General features: G+C 35.7%; 1 protein-coding gene across 1 annotated transcript; it reads left to right on the forward strand.

Annotated features, from left to right (window-relative positions):
* Positions 1 to 1197: 1197 nt before the first annotated feature.
* Positions 1198 to 19601, forward strand: LOC113074050 (leukocyte immunoglobulin-like receptor subfamily B member 2). The gene is made up of 15 exons (XM_026246760.1): positions 1198 to 1246; positions 1931 to 1966; positions 2377 to 2637; positions 11276 to 11536; positions 11736 to 12008; positions 12081 to 12215; positions 12879 to 13052; positions 15561 to 15842; positions 16181 to 16423; positions 16509 to 16634; positions 17067 to 17168; positions 17346 to 17402; positions 18809 to 18895; positions 19207 to 19266; positions 19363 to 19601. Exons 1-15 carry the CDS (start codon positions 1216 to 1218, stop codon positions 19401 to 19403), a joined length of 2169 nt encoding a protein of 722 aa, XP_026102545.1. The 5' UTR covers positions 1198 to 1215; the 3' UTR covers positions 19404 to 19601.
* The last annotated feature ends 283 nt before the right edge of the window (positions 19602 to 19884 follow it).

The following is a 19884-nucleotide window of genomic DNA, read 5'->3' on the forward strand; positions in this document are numbered from 1 at the left end:
CATTTAAAAAAGCACCAATTAAAATTTTTATGTGTTTAGTTTTACTAACATTTATCATTCTGAATGAAGCACTAATAAAACAAGATCTGAAAGCTTCTCTGTGAGCTTCTTTGTACACTGGATGTGGTTTATATTGCATCATGGCATGATCAACTTACTTAATTTCTTAGTTAAGCAAATTTCTTAGTTTTCTTTCTAAATACACTTCCTCTTTCACCTTAGTCTCGCAGTTAAGTATTGATGAATGTCTGATATAGGCACATCTTTCTAAAAATGTTTATAAGAAGAAAAAAACTGAATAACAGTTTTTACTGACTGTCTACTCAGTCAAAAGTGTGAAACATACAGTGATCAGTTTAGTCTGATTCTCCAAAAAAAAGACTTGAGTCGGTTCTTTTTAATAATAATAATAATAATAATAATAATTATATATATATATATATATATATATATATATATATATATATATATATATATATATATATATATATATATATATATATATATATATATATATATATATATATATATATATATATATATATGAGATAACATATATAACATTTTATGTTAACCTTTTATATAAAAAATAAAGATTATATATATACTATATATATATAATTATACAATGTGACAATACTGTAATACAATTACTGAACAAATGACTCTTATGAGAAGGTTGTTTTTAATGAAACTAACACAAGTGACTAATGAAATATTGGAAACTTACTGCACTGAATTTTTACTTTCTGTTGTTCTGATGTTACTGTTATCTTGTATTAAAGGCTCATGATACTACAGACACTGAGCTGTTGTTCAAGACAAGCCATAGTTTAAGATACACATTTTATTGAAATGTGAAATGTTTGTAAATACATGGAAATTGTATTATTTTCTTCAACAGGCATGAAATACTTAACCAAGAAAGGCACATGGATTCATTAACTGAAATCAAAATCATTATATTTGTTTTAATGCCCATCCCTTGTCTTTGTGTATTAATATTAAACTGTGTTCACAGGTACAAATAGTCAAACTTAACACCATCAGTTTCAGACATATTTGTATGTCTTTAATCTGTCCCGATGGTATTTTGTTATTTATTTATTTATTTATTTTTTTTTTTTTTTAATAAAGATCTGACCTCAGGTTTCAGGAAGTCTTGAGGCTTTAACACAGTTTGTGTCTTTAACTGTCTGTCATCATTCAGTCAGTATGGAGCTCCGTCAACTTCCTCTTGTGCTCTGTGAGTATTACTTTCTCTAAGTATTTTAGTAGGTGTTTATATTTAAATAATTATATTATTCCTATATATATATATATATATATATATATACACACACACACATATGTTATATGGTTTTGCTGGATATTTTTAATATTTTTATTACTGCTCCCAGAGTTTAAAATCCAGGTCTAATTCTTGATATATGAGTGAGAGATGATTTTGAGAGAGGAAGTGTGCAGTTAGTGCTGTTTGTGAGAGAGAATGCACTCTGCTGTGATGTAGATCGGTGTGTTTGTTCAGACATTCAGTTTAGTGCTTTGTAATGGTTTGTTTGTCTTGTAGTTATTGTCCATGTTATGTAATAAATATTTAGATACCTCTGCTATTAGGCAGATGTTTTGATGTTTATCTGGAAACATTTACACTGTTAATATGTTTTAATATGTTTTATTCCGTGCAATTATATATATATATATATATATATATATATATATATATATATATATATATATATATATATATATAGCATGTTTTATATATATATATAGCATGTTTAGCATGTTTTAAATAAATTTTTTTAACCACATCATCATTATCTGTGCTTAGATGCAATAAGCTCTAGACGAATTATGAAATAACATAAAATAGACAAATTATCAGCTCAGTGTTCACAAATTAAAGTGTTTCTTCTCTGGATTTTAGTGCTGATTTCAAACATCCACTCTCAACAAACTGAAGGTGAGTGAATTTGATTAATGTATTTTCATCACATAAGAGTGATTAAAAGTGAACAGGGAGCAGTGGGCATCCAATACTGTGGCACCTGTGGATCATTTGGTATTGAAGGTGGAGAGAGTTATTCACTCCCCCCACCAACCTGAGACTCAAACCCACGACCTTTAGGTTACAAGTCCAACTCTGATTACGAAATACTGATTCTGCAGTAACTCACAAACCAACTGGAAGTTGAGAAATGAGTGATACATTTTATAATGATTATAAATTCACCATTTTAAGACTGAGGTGTGACAACAAATCAAAATAAAATCAAAATACAGTAATTATTAAACAATAAGAGGACAGGATTTTCTGCTGAAAATCATTCAACGCTCAAGTGTGATATTTCTAAATTCTCTTTATACTGACAGATATTCCCAGACCAACCCTGACTGTTGAGCCACAGAGTTCACTGTTCACTGGAGACTCAGTTACTCTGAGATGTGAGGTGAATCAGTCATGGGATAGATGGGAGTTTATCCGGAGTAGAGACTCAAACACTGAATCTACTGAAGCTGCAACTAAAACAATCAATTCAGTGACAGTCTCTGATGGAGGAGAGTACAGGTGCAGAGCACAAAGAGGAAAACTTTACACACATTACAGTGAACCAGTAACAGTGACAATAAACGGCAAGTATTTTCATCAAATAATGATCTGCTCAGAGAACACAATGAAAGTGATTGATCAGTCATCAAGATACTGAATCATTGATTATAACAACTAGAGAAAATAACTTCAGTCTAACATAATTTGGCATGTGTTTTAAAATCAAGTAACTTTGTTAATACTGTAAAAACAGCACATTATATTCAGGAAAAATGTATTGCAAAGAGTTTGCTCTTCCTAAGCTCAGGAGACTTATTTGTCCTTATTTATCTGTCATTTTATATCAACAGCATTTTTTTGTGTTGTCTTGCTGCAATCTCTTTCAAGACTCCATTATAGGATTATTTTATTGTCAAGAATTTGCTCTTTCTAAGCTCAGGAGACTTAGTTGTGGTTCTCATATATTTCTCATTTTAGCACCAACAGTGTTTTAGATGTTTCTCCTAAGATTCCCTATAAGAATTGAGACATGAGGAAATTCTAAGGTCCCGTTTACACTAGGGCTTTTGCTTCCGGCTTTGCTACCGTTCGGACATTCTAGCTTAATGCTCTGCGCTTTGCTTCTTATTTCTGTACTTTTCTCTGATTTTTCTAAGAGTTTTACTTCAGCAGATCAGCACAGTGCTCAAACAACATATTTTTGGCACAAAGGCTAAAACTAAAAACATTGGGACTGGAATAATAGTACAAAAAGAAGACTTTGGCTCCCACTGCCAGCAGCTTACATTCCGGAGACAGGATAACAACTGCCTACAGTCAAACAGAAGAGACTACTTCTGTTTGATCTACTTGATGCATGAACTGCTGCAAACTTCTACAAAGGATTATGATTCTTGAAACAAAGTTACTTTCTGGACTTCCAAAACAGGCGGAACACTCAGCAGACCGTAGTCATGGACCCCCTCAGCATACAGCCGGTGAGTCCCATGAATCTCCTGAATCTCAACATTTTATACCAAGTGTAGAGGAACAAGCCGAAACTGATCGCCACACTAATCGATGGAGTTTCTCGTATTGCTGCCATAGCTTCCTCTACCCCAGATTCGACTATGACAAGGCTTGTATTGGTATTGTACCACCAATACCAATACTGGTATTGTACCACCCCCTATACATCTAGAGAACAGATTCGAAGCATTAATAAATGTGGGTGAGGAATCCCCAAATGTGATTAAACATGGATCGGATCAGCCAGCAGCTAACATCGCTACTAACAGGCGCTCAAGGTCGAGCAGAGAGCGAATTTCAGCTCAGAGCGCAGCCGAGCCGAGGACTCTGATAGTGGGTGATTCTGTTATAAGAAACATTAGTAGCAGGATTACAACAACATGCTGCCTTCCTCAAGCAACGGTCTCTGATGTGAACAAGGAACTTGATATTTGGAAAGAGCAGTCAGAACTCCTTAAGAAGGACTTCAGTGAACTCTTTGAAACACTTCAAAGACTCAAAGTTCAGTCCTTCATCAGTGGACCACTCCCAGCAAGGGGAACAAAAATGTTTTCACAGTTGCTTGGGCTGAACACATGGCTACAAAGATCTTGTAATATAAAAGGAGTGAATTTCATCGACAACTTCAATCTTTTCTGGGGCCATAGACAACTGTTTAAACCGGATGGCCTCCACCGAAACAAACTTGGTGCTAGAGTGTTTAAGGACAATATCTTCTTCTCCCTCCGTCATCCATCAGCAGAGTGTGTAAATCCATTCAGCACACACACACCGGGTCCGAGTCATCATGTGGTTGACATAACCCACAAGGACACTGATAACACCACGCAGCCAAAACAAGCACTGCTCATGCCCACAGAGCTCCTCACAGACTGACTGTGATGTATCAAAACAGCTACAAGATTCAGCACCCAAGGATAACTTTCTGGAAAACAGTCAGGGAAGCCAGGACAACATATCACAGTCACCGGAAACACCAGAGACACAGCACCGCTCACCGGCACATTATCCCTTTCTCCAGCATCTCCACTTCTGTGCTTCTCACAGAAAATGGAGGAATTGGTGTATGCTGGGACTAAACTCTCCCACTCATTCGCTGCTAGCCCGCAGATATCAACAAAAAACGGCAGGCCCCCCAACCACCAAAGTCTGTGGGCCCTGTTCCTATGAGAGCTCTCCGACCGTTGCCACAACGCCAGGGCCCAAACCCTCTATCTGCTGAAGGTGAACCAAAAACAACTGATAGCAGCTCTCAGTGATATGTGTCGGGTCCCTGCTATAATAGCTGCAACATTCACAAATGCTTACAGAACAAGCTGGAACCCAGTGTGCCTGTAGCTTTCTCTATTTCAGTTTTATCACGTGATAGAAAGTCTAAGGCTTTCTCAAGCCGAAGGGCAAACTCATCTAATCTGCGGACTATTATGCATCAAACTAAGATTGATGTAAAGACACAAAGCACTGCCATCAAGTTAGCACTTTTAAACATTCGCTCACTAAAAAATAAATCATTTCTAATCAATGACTTTATAACCACAAACAATCTGGATTTTATATTTCTAAACGAAACATGGCTAGCAAACAGCTGCAATGCAACAGTCCTCAATGAAGCAGCCCCTCTTAACTTCACTTACATGAGTGTCTGCAGGACTGTTAGGAGAGGTGGGGGTGTAGCTGCTCTATTTAAAGATGTCTATCAATGAAAGCAAGTGTCATTTGGTCAGTACCTGTCTTTCGAATATCTAGGGATTGTGCTGAAAGGTGCCCCACGCATTCTGTTTATTATTATTTACAGGCCTCCAAAATACTCTCCAGCCTTTGTTGAAGAGATCACAGAAATGTTATCAATAATTTCCTCAGAGTTTGACTGTTTTGCAATTGCAGGGGATTTTAATATTCACATAGATAATGCAGAAAACAAAACTACAAAAGAAATGATAACGGTTCTAAACACTTTTGACCTGATTCAGCATGTGCTTGGTCCCACACACAAAGGTAGAAACACTCTACATTTAATCATCAGTAGGGGTCTAAACATTTCATCCATTGTTGCTAAGGACCAGTGTTGGGTATAGTTACTTTGGAAAGTAGTTAGTTAGGTTACAACGTTACCATCAATTAAAAGTAATCAGTTATGATACAGCGTTACCTATTCATAAAAGTAACGCGTTAGAGTACTCATGCGTTACCAAAAAATTAAAAGCCGTTTGCAGCGGCTCACACACGACAGACACAGCCCCCGGCCCCTTTAAATGCACCTAGAAGTCGTGACTCCCGACAATGAATAACGTCAGTCATCCGACTAAATTAACACTGCAGAATAACAATAACAGGAAAGACAGTCAGCAATAGGCTATTTCACATGGCGTTTTATTTATTTATTATCACAGAACATATTATTAATCAAAATTTGCACCTACCCAGCCCGGGTAGCCTAGGCTACTGTATATTATGAGCACCACAAGATAACTCCTGATTTTTCTTTAACTTTAAATAATGCAGTTATCAAAGTACAATTATGCTTACTTGTAAACACAACCTTAAACAGGCTTGCAGATTTAAATCCATTTAGAAATGATGAACAACCAGCCAGCCAACGATCTAACAGAAATTAACATCTGCCTGTGAAACAAAAATGATAACAAACCGAATTAAATCCTTCACCGCCACACAGGCAAATGACAAATCGCTTAATAGCCGAACTAATTATTATTAAAGTTTCACTCACAGTCACAAGCCTATATTCGCTTTAACACAGTCCTCTTACATTTACTCTTCAAAGTAGTGATTAAAACGTAGCGTTGAATTTGAGGTAGAATTTTTGGCGGTCGACGGAAGCTTTTCACCAACGCAGTGTGCATTTTACCATTATGTTCTTTTCTTTTTCGTTGACAAATTGAAAATAATGTGCGTACTTCCATAAACCAAACGCTGTCCTCTCTGCCATCTTGCTGGGAGTTAGAAAAAAAAACACCCCACACACACACACACAGGGTCAGGCGCAGGGCACAGACGCATCACAGCCATTGACTTTACGATCACAGAGCTTCGGCTCCGCTGATACTGTACATCCGCAGGTGGCACAGTAGACCTAGTCCTACTGTCTGACAAAAAGCAGGCTGCAGTCGGGATTTTCCTTTCCTTAAAATAACGGATTACTTTTTTTAAAAAAATAACGAAGTTACTGATTACTTACGCACGAAACTAACGCGTTAAGTTACACATTTCAGGAAAAAAGTAATTAGAGTACTCTAACGCGTTACTTTGTAACGCGTTACCCACAACACTGCTAAGGACATAGCACTATCTGATCACTTCTGTATTTTCTTTGATATATTGATTTTCTCTGCTACCACTGAATCTAGATCTGTCTCTGTCAGAAGGAGATGCATAAACGAGAACACAAGTCTACTATTTATGGAGCCTATATCTTTAACACCAAGTATTTCTGCAGACTCTGTTGATATTCTCCTTGATTCTTTCAACTCAAAAGTTCAGAATGTTATTGATGATATTGCTCCAATAATAGTCAGTAAGAAAACAAACAGACAGAAATCAGTTTGGAGAAGATCAACAGCAGTTCAGACTATGAAAACACAATGCAGAAAAGCTAAGTGGATGTGGAGGACGACGGAACTTGAAATTCACTATAGCATCTATAAAGACAGCCTTCATGCTTTTAATGTGAAACTAGCCACATCCAGACAGAATTTCTTCTCAAACCTTATAAACAGTAACTTAAATAACACTCACACTCTTTTTGCCACTGTTGAGAGACTGACAAACCCCCCCAAGTCAGATTCCCAGTGATATGCTCTCAGACAGCAAATGCAATGAGTTTGCTTCCTTCTTTTCTGAGAAGATCATCAATATCAGGAAGGCGATTAGCACATCCTCAAGTAATGCAGAGGTCAGACAGATTCGGCTACAATATCAAAAAGATACTATGTCTATTTTTGAAACAATTGATAGCAAAATTCTGGAAGACATAGTGCAGCAACTAAAATCGTCAACCTGTTGTCTTGACACACTTCCCACATCTTTTTTCAAAAGTGTGCTTAACTGCTTAGAAGCAGATCTCCTAGAAGTGGTGAACACCTCACTTCTTTCTGGGACATTTCCAAACTCCCTAAAAACTTCAGTTGTTAAGCCCCTCCTGAAAAAGAGCAATCTTGATAACACAATTTTAAACAATTATAGACCAATATCTAATCTTTCTTTTATAGGCAAAATTATAGAAAAGGTTGTTTTTAATCAGCTGAACAAATACTTAAACTCAAATGGATACCTGGAAAATTTTCAATCTGGTTTCCGACCGCAACACAGCACAGAGACAGCACTCATTAAGATAATGCATGATATTCGCTTAAATTGTGACTCTGGCAAAATATCGGTGCTGGTATTGCTAGATCTCAGTGCTGCGTTTGACACTGTCAATCATAACATACTACTAGAGAGACTGGAAAACTGGGTCAGGCTTTCTGGGATGGTACTCAAATGGTTCAGGTCATACTTAGAAGGGAGAGGCTATTATGTGACTCTAGGAGAGCATAAGTCTAAGTGGACGTCCATGACATGCGGAGTCCCACAAGGATCAATTCTTGCACCGCTTTTTTTTAGCCTGTATATGCTTCTACTAAGTCAAATAATGAGAAAGAACCAAACTGCCTATCACAGCTATGCTGATGATACCCAGATTTACCCAGCCTTATCTCCAAATGACTACAGCCCCATTGACTCCCTCTGCCAATGCATTGATGAAATTAATAGTTGGATGTGCCAGAACTATCTTCAGTTAAACAAGGAAAAAACTGAAGTCATTGCATTTGGAAACAAAGATGAAGTTTTCAAGGTGAATGCATACCTTGACTCAAGGGGTCAAACAACTAAAAATCAAGTCAGGAATCTTGGTGTGATTCTGGAGACAGACCTTAGTTTCAGTAGTCATGTCAAAGCAGTAACTAAATCAGCATACTATCATTTAAAAAAACATTGCAAGAATTAGATGTTTTGTTTCCAGTCAAGACTTTGAGAAGCTTGTTCATGCCTTCATCACCAGCAGGGTGGACTATTGTAATGGACTCCTCACTGGCCTTCCCAAAAAGACCATTAGACAGCTGCAGCTCATCCTGAACGCTGCTTCCAGGATTCTGACTAGAACCAGAAAATCTGAGCATATCACACCAGTCCTCAGGTCCTTACACTGGCTTCCAGTTACATTTAGGATTGATTTTAAAGTACTTTTACTCGTATATAAGTCACTAAATGACCTAGGACCGAAATATATTTCAGATATGTTCACTGAATATAAACTTAACAGAGCACTCAGATCACTAGGATCAAGTCAGTTAGAAAAACCAAGGGTTCACACAAAACAAGGGGAGTCCGCCTTTAGTTACTATGCTGCCCGCAGTTGGAATCAGCTTCCAGAAGAGATCAGATGTGCTAAAACACTAGTCACATTTAAATCTAGACTCAAAACACATCTTTTTAGCTGTGCATTTATTGAATGAGCACTGTGCAATGTCCGAACTGATTGCACTATATTTTCACTGTTTTTTATTTGATTTTTTTATGTAAAATCATTTTCTAACTGTTTTTAAATGTTTTAATCATTTTAAATGTTTTAGAATTGCTTGTTTTATTATTTTTCTTCATGATTATTTTACTTTCTTTTATGTAAAGCACTTTGAATTACCATTGTGTACGAAATGTGCTTATAAATAAACTTGCCTTGCCTAGTGCATTTTCGTTTTAAAATACATAACTTTTGCTACGGTTACACCGGTCATTTAAACTACTCCGGTGTTTTCAAGGTTGAAAACAGAGACTTTTGAAAATGCTGCGTTTTAGTTTAAACACCCTGGGCTTGCATTTCAGTGTAAATGTACCAAAAAAGAAACTTTTGAAAACGATGGCATGGCTGCTCACATTCTCTCTGCATTTCCTTAACTTCCGTGTAAACAAAAACATCAAGCTCATTGTTGTACCCATAGAGATGTATAAGTAGATTCCCCATTTGACCACTCCAAGCTATTTAAATAATAGAAAATATAATGTGGTTGTACCTGTGTGAATGGTCATGTGACATGCATTTTCGGTTGTGTAGACTGAAACCCAGTGAAAACACCAGTTTAGACAAGCATAATTTTCATTTTAAAATGCCTTTATAAAATATAAACGCATTAGTGTAAACAGGGCCTGAGACAAAGGAGAAAATGAGAGTGGGCTGTGAGAAAGAGTAGATTTCTTTATCGTCTTCCTGTAATCTCTTTCAAGACACTATTTGAAAAATGTTTTATTGCTCAAGGGTTGCTCTTTCTTTCTTTCGTTACATTGGGGGTTTTGCACCTTTGAATGATAGCTTTACACATCAGAATATCAAGGGTTACTAGTTTAAATGTATCTTCAATTAACAGAATGCAGCACTTCACAGAGGAAAGAAAAGTAGAGGAAATAAAAAATTAGGCCTTTAAAACATCTCAAATATTTCTACTAGATAGAAATGAGTTTAACATAAAACAGAGACTTTTGCCCCTTAAAAGTTTTAATAAGATCTCATCACCATCACACTCTGTGCTCAGACATTTCTGTTAAACTAAAGATATGAGAGCTCTCACATTTGTGAAATTTCAGAAGTGATCTCAACAACATTACAAAGTGTGCACCAAGTCAAATGTTTCAATAATAGCTTAAACATTTCTACCATATAATATGTATTATTAACCAATAGCTAATTATAATAATAAAATGTGTTTTAGTGATATAGCTTCTTTCAAACACCCAAGGACACTTTAAATAAGGTAAATAACAGATAGTATGCAATAAATAAACAGCCAAACAGCAGACAGTCTAGGGTTGTGTCATATGCCATTTAACATACACAAGCAATGTACTTTTCTGAATATAATCACATAAATATGTTAATAATAATTTTATGCAACACTATAGAGCAACGCAGAGTTTGATTCCTTGAATTAATCTGTTTTTGAACGAATCATGTAAGCCAGTGATTCAATGGTCCATTCACTTGTTTAGTTTCTAATTGAATCAGACGTTTTGAACGAATCGTTTGATTTGAGTGATTCAATAAATCAATTATTAAAACAGGAATTTGCTGCCACGGTTTTATTGTCATTTTTAGTTATCCATGACAGTCCTAAACCAGACAAGGTGCCTGCAGAAAGAATAATTCAGCAAAATATTGTTTAATTAGCAGTATTGACCTAAATTCCTCCATTTCAGCCCCGAGAAAAGGGAAAACAACTTAAAAAATATAGGTTGTTTCCTGAGGCTAATTATTCATTAAACAAAAACCTCTTTGTTGTTCTTTAAATCGTGCAGATTATTAAAAATAAAATGTAAACAAATATTTTTTAGATTACAGCTGTATTTCTGTGAAATCAAGAAGCACAATCAGTAAGAAGACAATATCTTCCACATTTTGCTACAAGTTGCAAAATAATTATTGCTGTTAATAGTGTTCATCATCTGTTTGATTGTGTCATTAACTGAATTTTACCATACATTTCTTCCATATGTACATCAATTTGACAGTCACCACTGAGAAACTACTTCAAAATATATTGTAGAAACTTAATTTCAGTAAAGCTGTTTTGCAACAATTTTTATTGTGAAAAGCGCTATATAAATAAACTTGAATTGAATTCTATAGTAAAGGTTTCACATCTCTCATTGATTTCATATTTCCAGATTTTCCCAAACCAACTCTGACTGTTGAGCCACAGAGTTCACTGTTCACTGGAGACTCAGTTACTCTGAGATGTGAGGTGAATCAGTCATGGGATGGATGGGAGTTTATCTGGAGAAAAGACTCAAACAATGAATCTACTGAAGCTGCAACTAAAACAATCAATTCAGTGACAGTCTCTGATGGAGGAGAGTACAGGTGCAGAGCACACAGAGGAAGACTTTACACAAATTACAGTGAACCAGTAACAGTGACAATAAATGGCAAGTATTTTCATCAGACAATGATCTGCTCAGAGAACACAATGAAAATAATTAAAAAGACACAGAATTAATTATTATAACAGCTTTAGAGAGCGAAACTTCAGTCTAACCTGATTTAGCATGTGTTTTAAAATCAAGTAACCGATCATATAGTAAAAACTGCACATTATTTTCATTGTGAATTGTTGTCATTGTACAGAAAAACCAAAAGCCAAAGTGAGCATTAAACCCGATCAACATGTATTCAGAGGAGACACAGTCACTCTCAGATGTGACATTGATGGTGAAGGAGTCACTAGCTGGAAGTACAGCTGGTATAAAGACGGTTCAGACAGTGTTTTCAGTAGAAAACAGGAACACACATTCAGTTCTGTTACTAAGTCTGACGCAGGTAAATATTCCTGTTATGGAGCAGAGAGAGGAGGATCACGAACATCACACATCAGTGATGAAGTTACACTGACAGTATCAGGTGAGTTTGATCATCTCTTCATAAACACACACAAGTTTAACATGTTATTAATGAGTGATTTCTGTATTTCAGATAGACCCAGAGCAGTTTTAAGTGTTTCTCCACAGAAGTGGTTGACTGAAGGAGATTCAGTGACTCTGATCTGTGAGGTTGAACGCTCCTCTACAGGTTGGACATTCAGCTGGTCCACTCAAACTGTTTCATCAGGTAAGATATAATGTGCTTAATGTGATAACATCTGAATGAACTGGTTTCATCCTAAAAACAAAAACAAGCAAACAAACAAATATATATATATATATATATATATATATATATATATATATATATATATATATATATATATATATATATATATATATATATATATATATATATATTATAAGTTATATGTAAGATATAAAAGTTACATTTACAGAGACTTTTAAATGACCTTTTTTGGTATAATCAGTATTCAGACTAGTTTATTTGTTTGATTTGTAATTGCTATATATATATATATATATATTAGTGTTGCTGTAGCTCAGTGGGTAGAGGACTGCGCTATCAATCGCAAGGTTCGGGGTTTGATTCCCCGGGAACACATGATAGGTAAAAATTGATAGCCTGAATGCACTGTAAGTCGCTTTGGATAAAAGCGTCTGTTAAAGGCATACATTTTACATTTTATTTTAATTTAATATATATATATATATATATATATATATATATATATAAATGTAAACAAATTTTTTATTTATATATATACATTTATTTATATATAAATAAACTAGTCTGAACACTGATTATACCAAAAAAGTTCATTTAAAAGTCTCATGTAAATATAACTCATAATTTCTAGAGGTAACTCTACACTTTCACTTCATACAGGCTACAGAAAACATAATTATCAGTTGCTCTCAGACAGCAGCAGAGGAGCTGGAGGAAACTACACGGTCAGTTCTGCTGCTCTAAATCACACAGGAGTTTATGTGTGCAGCGCAAAGAGAGAAAAACCACCCTATCTCACATGGTACAGCAATGAACAACTACTATGGGTCACTGGTGAGTTCACACTGAATCACTGAATGAAATGTGACTCTCCTGAAATTTTACTTTATCTTTTAAGTGCTTGATTTGATTACTTAAGTGCTTTGATTCCATCATAATACAAGGCTGAATTGTGTCAATGGAGAAAGATGCTTTTTTATTTTCTAGGAGATATTAAAACAATGGTGGAGGCAGTGTTGTCTCACTTGTCTTTGGATTGCTTGCTGATGGCATAATTACAAATATGTTGCAAACATTATTTTGTTTTGAAACAAAAGAAGTGTACATTGTGTAAAGTGTTAAATCAATAAAACTCTTTTGACTTGATTTCTAAACTGTAATTGTCTTCTCGGGTGTTTCTCCTCCAGTCTTTTCCACTGATTTACGCGATCTGATGATAAATAGCCTCTCCCAGCGATCTGTGTGTGTGTGTGTGTGTGCACTTCTGTTTCCTCGTGCTGTGTGTCAGACAGACTCTGATTGGTCCTTCGCCTTGTCAATCTTACAATATCATAACCAGACAACGTCGCATCGTGTCACATTCTTCCTGTACACTTCCTGGTTGTTGTTGTACACACGAAATATCTGAATAATAAACCCGCGACTACGATAGTAAAGCTTGGTATGAAATTTTCTTGAGATCTGGGGCATTTTTATAAAAAATATAAAAAATGTACATCTGAAATGCTAACTTGTGCAGAGATGTAAAGGGCTATAAATAGAATATTTTTACAACAGTAAACGACCAAATTCCACCCTTGATCGCAAAAGGATGTTATTACAAACACTCGATTGGAGTTTAAAGTGAGTTTTGGGTAAAAGTGTACTAATAATTTCAGAAATTGTCTGATGTAGCTTGATGCTAACGTTAGCTCTAATTAGGGCTGTCACTTTTTATTCGATATTCGAATATGCATTCAAACATGACGTGAAATATCCGTAATCGAACTATAAATAAAATATCCGTTTTTTAAAATGCCATGTGTAGCGCATTTTTTACAGTCTATGATTAGACAGTTTGTTTTTTATTTTATTCTTTGCCATCTTATCCAGTAGAGTGCACTCCAGACGTATTGTAGCGTAGGCCTGTGACCAAATCAAGTGAATAATAGCTAGTAGCCAGGCACGTCTGTGCGCTTCGAATGTGTCTTTTCCACCTCGGGGAACATTGTAAATAAAAAGAAAGCCGCACTTAATCCAGATCAAGTTGATAGACTGGTGTTTCTTGGAAACAATATTAAGAAATGAACTAGGCTAGGCTATATGCCTTACTCTTGCTGCTGTTTAAGTTGTCACGTTATTGTTTGTGCCTGGTCTGAATGTTTTTTTTTTTTTTTTGCCTAATGTTGTGGGATGTGCATAGTGGCACTTCAAGTTGATATTTTAAGTTGATAACCTGCCATTTCAAACATTAAGTACAAAAAAATAATAATCCAGACAGTCCTGTTTATGACTCACTGTTAATAAACTTATGATTGAATCATCATTAGGCTACGGTGTTTTTTTTTTTTTTTATGCAGGGGGGGGGGGGCGGGGGGCATGTAGATATTCGTATATATATATATATATATATATATATATATATATATACATTGCATGATATTCGATATCCGTTCGAATTTGATTTTCCTCAAAAGTGACATCCCTAGCTCTAATGCTTCTAATAGTTCACAATAATTCATGTAAGGTTGTAAGAAAATGTTTTGTTGTATATTTATAGTCTTTTAAAAAAGACTTTTGATAAATAAGGGGTAAATGCATACTGAGACTGAAGTGAGATTGCAGCTTGGTGGATTGTAAAGCTTGAAATACCACAACAAAGGCTAATAAAGGTGGAAGAAAAACAAAAGAAAAAAGATAAAAGAATAATGCGGATAATGTGTCATACCTGGCAGAGGTGTGAAAGACTCGTTTGGTGAGAATAATAGAATCATGAATGGGGGAGTATTCATAGCCAAAAACACAGTCAGAGCACATATGAGAGTTTACATGTGTGATCTTACAGAGATGACAAGTGCCATAAATCAATCAGATTAGCCTTCTCTAAAACACACAATATGGCCTTAGAAAATATTTCATAAAATTCACAGTTTTACAGACTAGATTATGAAATTTCAAATGAAGCTTTGGTAGACTTGGGGCTTTAGCTACACTGTGTTTTTAAACTCATATCCTACATGTAAAAAATATGTTTTTAATATTTTTATTTTTAATTTTATATTTGAGCTTATATATCTCTATTATCATTACAGTGTGAGTAAGTCTGATTCCTGAACAGTAAACTTTGAAGTGTCAGCTTTGTGGACAATTGTTGATTATGTATCTAGTCAGAAATAATCATGAGCAAAAACCTTTTTATTTTGGGTATGTCATTTCTGTCTCCATGCCAAAAAATGGGGGTGACTGGTAAGGGGTTTTAAAACAACGGTGGAGGCAGGGGACAGCAGCAACTGGGGGTGGCACAGATATTTTTTACAATATACAAGTTTTGACTTGATTTCCAAACTGTAATTGTCTTCTCAGGTGTTTCTCCTCCAGTCTCTCTGATCATCAGTCCCAGCAGAACTCAACACTTCACATCTGTCTCTCTCTCTCTGAGCTGTGAAGACCAGAGTAACTCTGATAGATGGAGAGTGAGAAGATACACAGACAATGAGCAGCTGGAAGATTGTTCATCATCAGTGTGGGGATCACAGACAGGATCTACATGTACAATCAGCTCCACCAGCACATCAGACACTGGAGTGTACTGGTGTCAGTCTGAATCTGGAGAGAACAGTCATCCTGTTAATATCACTGTACACTGTGAGTTTGAGTTTCTGTCTATATATATATTTTTTTCATTTATGATGTTTTTTTTTTATTATTAGTTTCATTTACAATACAGTACACAAAGCAGTTGATAACAAGAATTAAATAAAAAAATAAAACAGAAAGCATCAGTCTGCACTACAAACAAACAAACAAAAAAAAAAAAAAAAAAAAAAAAACACTCAATCGGTAAGAGATACCAAAAATGTGGTTTTGTAGAAAATTTGAATTTTGAGAAAATTGTTAATTAACATTTAATTTAGTTGAATGTTTTTATCATGTAGTTGCCATATACTATTCACAATCAGCACACATTTCATCTGTTTGTGTAGTTGGTGTGATTCTGGAGAGTCCTGTTCATCCTGTGACTGAAGGAGATTCTCTGACTCTACGCTGTTTATATAAATATTCAACTCCACCAATCCTCAGAGCTGATTTCTATAAAGATGGATCACTCATCCAGAATCAAACTACAGAGATGATCATCTCTACTGTCTCAAAGTCACATGAGGGTTTCTACTACTGCAGACACCCAGAGAGAGGAGAGTCACCCAAGAGCTGGATCTCAGTCAGAGGTGAGACTGTGCATCAATAAACACTGCTGAAACATTTCTTTATCATTTACAGCACTCATCTAAATGTAAAATCTATGTATCTCAGCTTCCTCCACAACATCAGAATCTGATGGTCTCAATCCCATGATAATTGGAGTGACTGCAGGACTGATTTTCACATTTTTGATCATCGTCTTTTTGGTCCTGTTGTGGCGCTACAGAAACAACAAAGGTTCATCATCTGACATATTACAATTTAATTACACATTTGTAGACACCAATTTTGTTTCTATACCTTGTTAGCTGCCATCCTACTACAGCATTTAGCTGGTTGTCTGGTCACAAAACCCGGTAAAGCTGATATATTGTCTGGTTTAAGAAGCTTTCTGGGCAGTTTTCCTCTGCACAGGCTGGGGACGTATGTGTATTATGCACATATTTACTGTGTATGTGAAGTGCACAAAATTAGACAATTATTTGATTCCATTTGAGTTACAGTAGAATGCCGCCTATGAAGACAGCAGACAGTGAAGCAAATTACAGTGTTTAACAAATCCATAATGTGATAAAAACATGCCACTAAGCAATCTTTCACTCTCAAACATGTATGCATGAAGGAGATTAAAAGTTGATTTTAAAACTTACATAATGCTTGTGTGTTCAGGAGTAAGATCTCAGTCTTCCTCTAAAGTCAGTGAACGGCAGAACAGCAGTCAGACATCAGAACAGAACCAGAGTCAAGTGGAAAACAACACACTGCTGTCTGGTCAGTCTTTACCTGTTAACCATAAATAAACACAAGCTGTGATTGAACACACTTAGAAATAACTTTCAATTGACAATACAGATCTGACTAAATCATTTATAAAGTGCAATATGATATTTGTGTAACTGACATTTATGTTTATTATTGGTAATTAATCAAAGCACCAATTTATTACAGGAACTGCTCATATTTATGACTCTGTTGATGCAACAATTAATAAAGACTTCAGCACAGGTAACTAATGATGTTACAGAAGATAATTATGTCATGCTTATCATAATCAGTGTTGTGGGTAACGCGTTACAAAGTAACGCGTTAGAGTACTCTGATTACTTTTTTCCTGAAATTTGTAACTTAACGCGTTAGTTTCGTGCGTAAGTAATCAGTAACTTCGTTATTTTTTTTAAAAAGTAATCCGTTATTTTAAGGAAAGGAAAATCCCGACTGCAGCCTGCTTTTTGTCAGACAGTAGTCCTAGGTCTACTGTGCCACCTGCGGATGTATCAGCGGAGCCCAAGCTCTGTGATCGTAAAGTCAATGGCTGTGATGCGTCTGTGCCCTGCGCCTGACCCTGTGTGTGTGTGTGCGTGTGGATTTTTTTTTTTTTCGAACTCCCGGCAAGATAGCAGAGAGGACAGCGCTTGGTTTATGGAAATACGCACATTATTTTCAATGTGTCAACGAAAAAGAAAAGAACATAACGGTAAAATGCACACTCTGCTTTGGTGAAAAGCTTCTGTCGACCGCCAAAAATTCTACCTCAAATTTAACGCTACGTTTTAATCACTACTTTGAAGAGTAGGCTAAATGTAAGAGGACTGTGTTAAAGCGAATTTAGGCTTGTGACTGTGAGTGACACTAATAATAATTAGTTCGGCTATTAAGCGATTTGTCATTTGCCTGTGTGGCAGTGAAGGATTTAATTCGGTTTGTTATCATTTTTGTTTGACAGGCAGCTGTTAATTTCTGTTAGATCGTTGGCTGGCTGGTTGTTCATCATTTTTAAATGGATTTAAATCTGCAAGCCTGTTTAAGGTTGTGTTTACAAGTAAGCATACTTGTACTTTGATAACTGCATTATTTAAAGTTAAAGAAAAATCAGGAGTTATCTTGTGGTGCTCATAATATAAAGTAGCTACCCAGGCTGGGTAGGTGCGAATTTTGATTAATAATATGTTCTGTGATAATAAATAAATAAAACGCCATGTGGAATAGCCGATTGCTGACTGTCTTTCCTGTTATTGTTATCCTGCAGTGTTAATTTAGTCGGATGACTGACGTTATTCATTGATTGTCGGGAGTCACGACTTCTAGGTGCATTTAAAGGGGCCGGGGGCTGTGTCTGTCATGTGTGAGCCGCTGCGAACTGCTTTTAATTTTTGGTAACGCATGAGTACTCTAACGCGTTACTTTTATGAATAGGTAACGCTGTATCATAACTGATTACTTTTAATTGATGGTAACGTTGTAACCTAACTAACTACTTTCCAAAGTAACTATACCCAACACTGATCATAATTACTGCAGTAGTTATTTTCTTAATACTCAAATTTATCTTTGTTTTTCATTTCACTATGATATTTGCAGAGCAGATTTATTAAAAACAAATGTCTTATTCCTTTCTTTGTTGTTCACTGTAGATAGTGTTAGTGGACCTACTGACGTCACCTACGCTGAGATTGAATACAAATCTACAGAGAAACAGAAGAAAAATAAAGAAAACAAAGGTAAACTGATACAATGGTTTAATGATCATGACAGCAGTGTAGCAGAGCTAAAGACCTCTGGGGTAAAAAGCCCCTTTGATTTTAATTTCTCTCACATCAGTAAACCAACACAAACACTACAGTATTTCTCTGAACACCTGTTTGTGTCTGTTCACTGTGAAATCCACTTGATCCATAAAGGTCATTGCAATATGTTGATTTCAAGGTAAATTGGTAAACAATTAATTATTTTTTTTTTTTTTTTGGTTTTATTGATGTATTTCATATCACTGTTACACTAATGACATTAATGTAACTGTTTCATATTTAAGGGAAAACCAGTGAAGTTTCTGACACAGTTTACTCTAAACTGAACCTGGTGACCCATCAAGGTGAGTGTTAAAGTAAAAACATCAGTCACAATTCACAAGGAGCCACTGAAAACTGCATCTACAAGCATAAATTTTAATTCATTTCTATATTCTCAGGTGCTGGATCTAGTGATGTGACGTATGCTCAGGTTAAATAAATGCCCAGACGAGAAACTTTCAATCCCAGGACGCTGGTGAATTTAGGTGGAGAAGATCTGGAGAATGAGCAGATCATCAGTGCTTTATTAGCTATGTGATACAATATCTGTATTAAAGGGGGGGTGAAATGCTCGTTTTTACTCAATATCCTGTTAATCTTGAGTACCTATAGAGTAGTACTGCATCCTTCATAACTCCAAAAAGTCTTTATTTTTATTATATTTAAAAGAGAAAGATAGTCTGTACCGATTTTTCCCGGAAAAACACGAGCGCCTAGAGGCGTGACGTGTGGGCGGAGCTAAAGAATCACGAGCGCCAGTAGGCTTTTGAGTTGAGAGCATGTGGAAGCTGTGACAAAGATCCAGAGGCTGAAATTTAACAAGAGCAGCATCAGCAAAGGCTTCTCTATGTGGTATGTACTAAAACTGTATATATGTGCTTAGCGGTTTTGGAAAATGACTAAGTTCCACTTTATGTCGT

This window comes from Carassius auratus, unplaced genomic scaffold (genome assembly GCF_003368295.1).
Source record: "Carassius auratus strain Wakin unplaced genomic scaffold, ASM336829v1 scaf_tig00013522, whole genome shotgun sequence".
In the NCBI taxonomy this organism is placed as follows: Eukaryota; Metazoa; Chordata; class Actinopteri; order Cypriniformes; family Cyprinidae; genus Carassius; species Carassius auratus.

Bases quoted from the DNA above. Each gene is read 5' to 3' on its own strand.
- LOC113074050 (XM_026246760.1), top strand. From the start codon at position 1,216: ATGGAGCTCCGTCAACTTCCTCTTGTGCTCT. The intron at 17,169-17,345 runs GTCAGTCTTTAC...AATTTATTACAG, and splicing joins AAACAACACACTGCTGTCTG to GAACTGCTCATATTTATGAC. The intron at 17,403-18,808 runs GTAACTAATGAT...TGTTCACTGTAG, and splicing joins TAATAAAGACTTCAGCACAG to ATAGTGTTAGTGGACCTACT.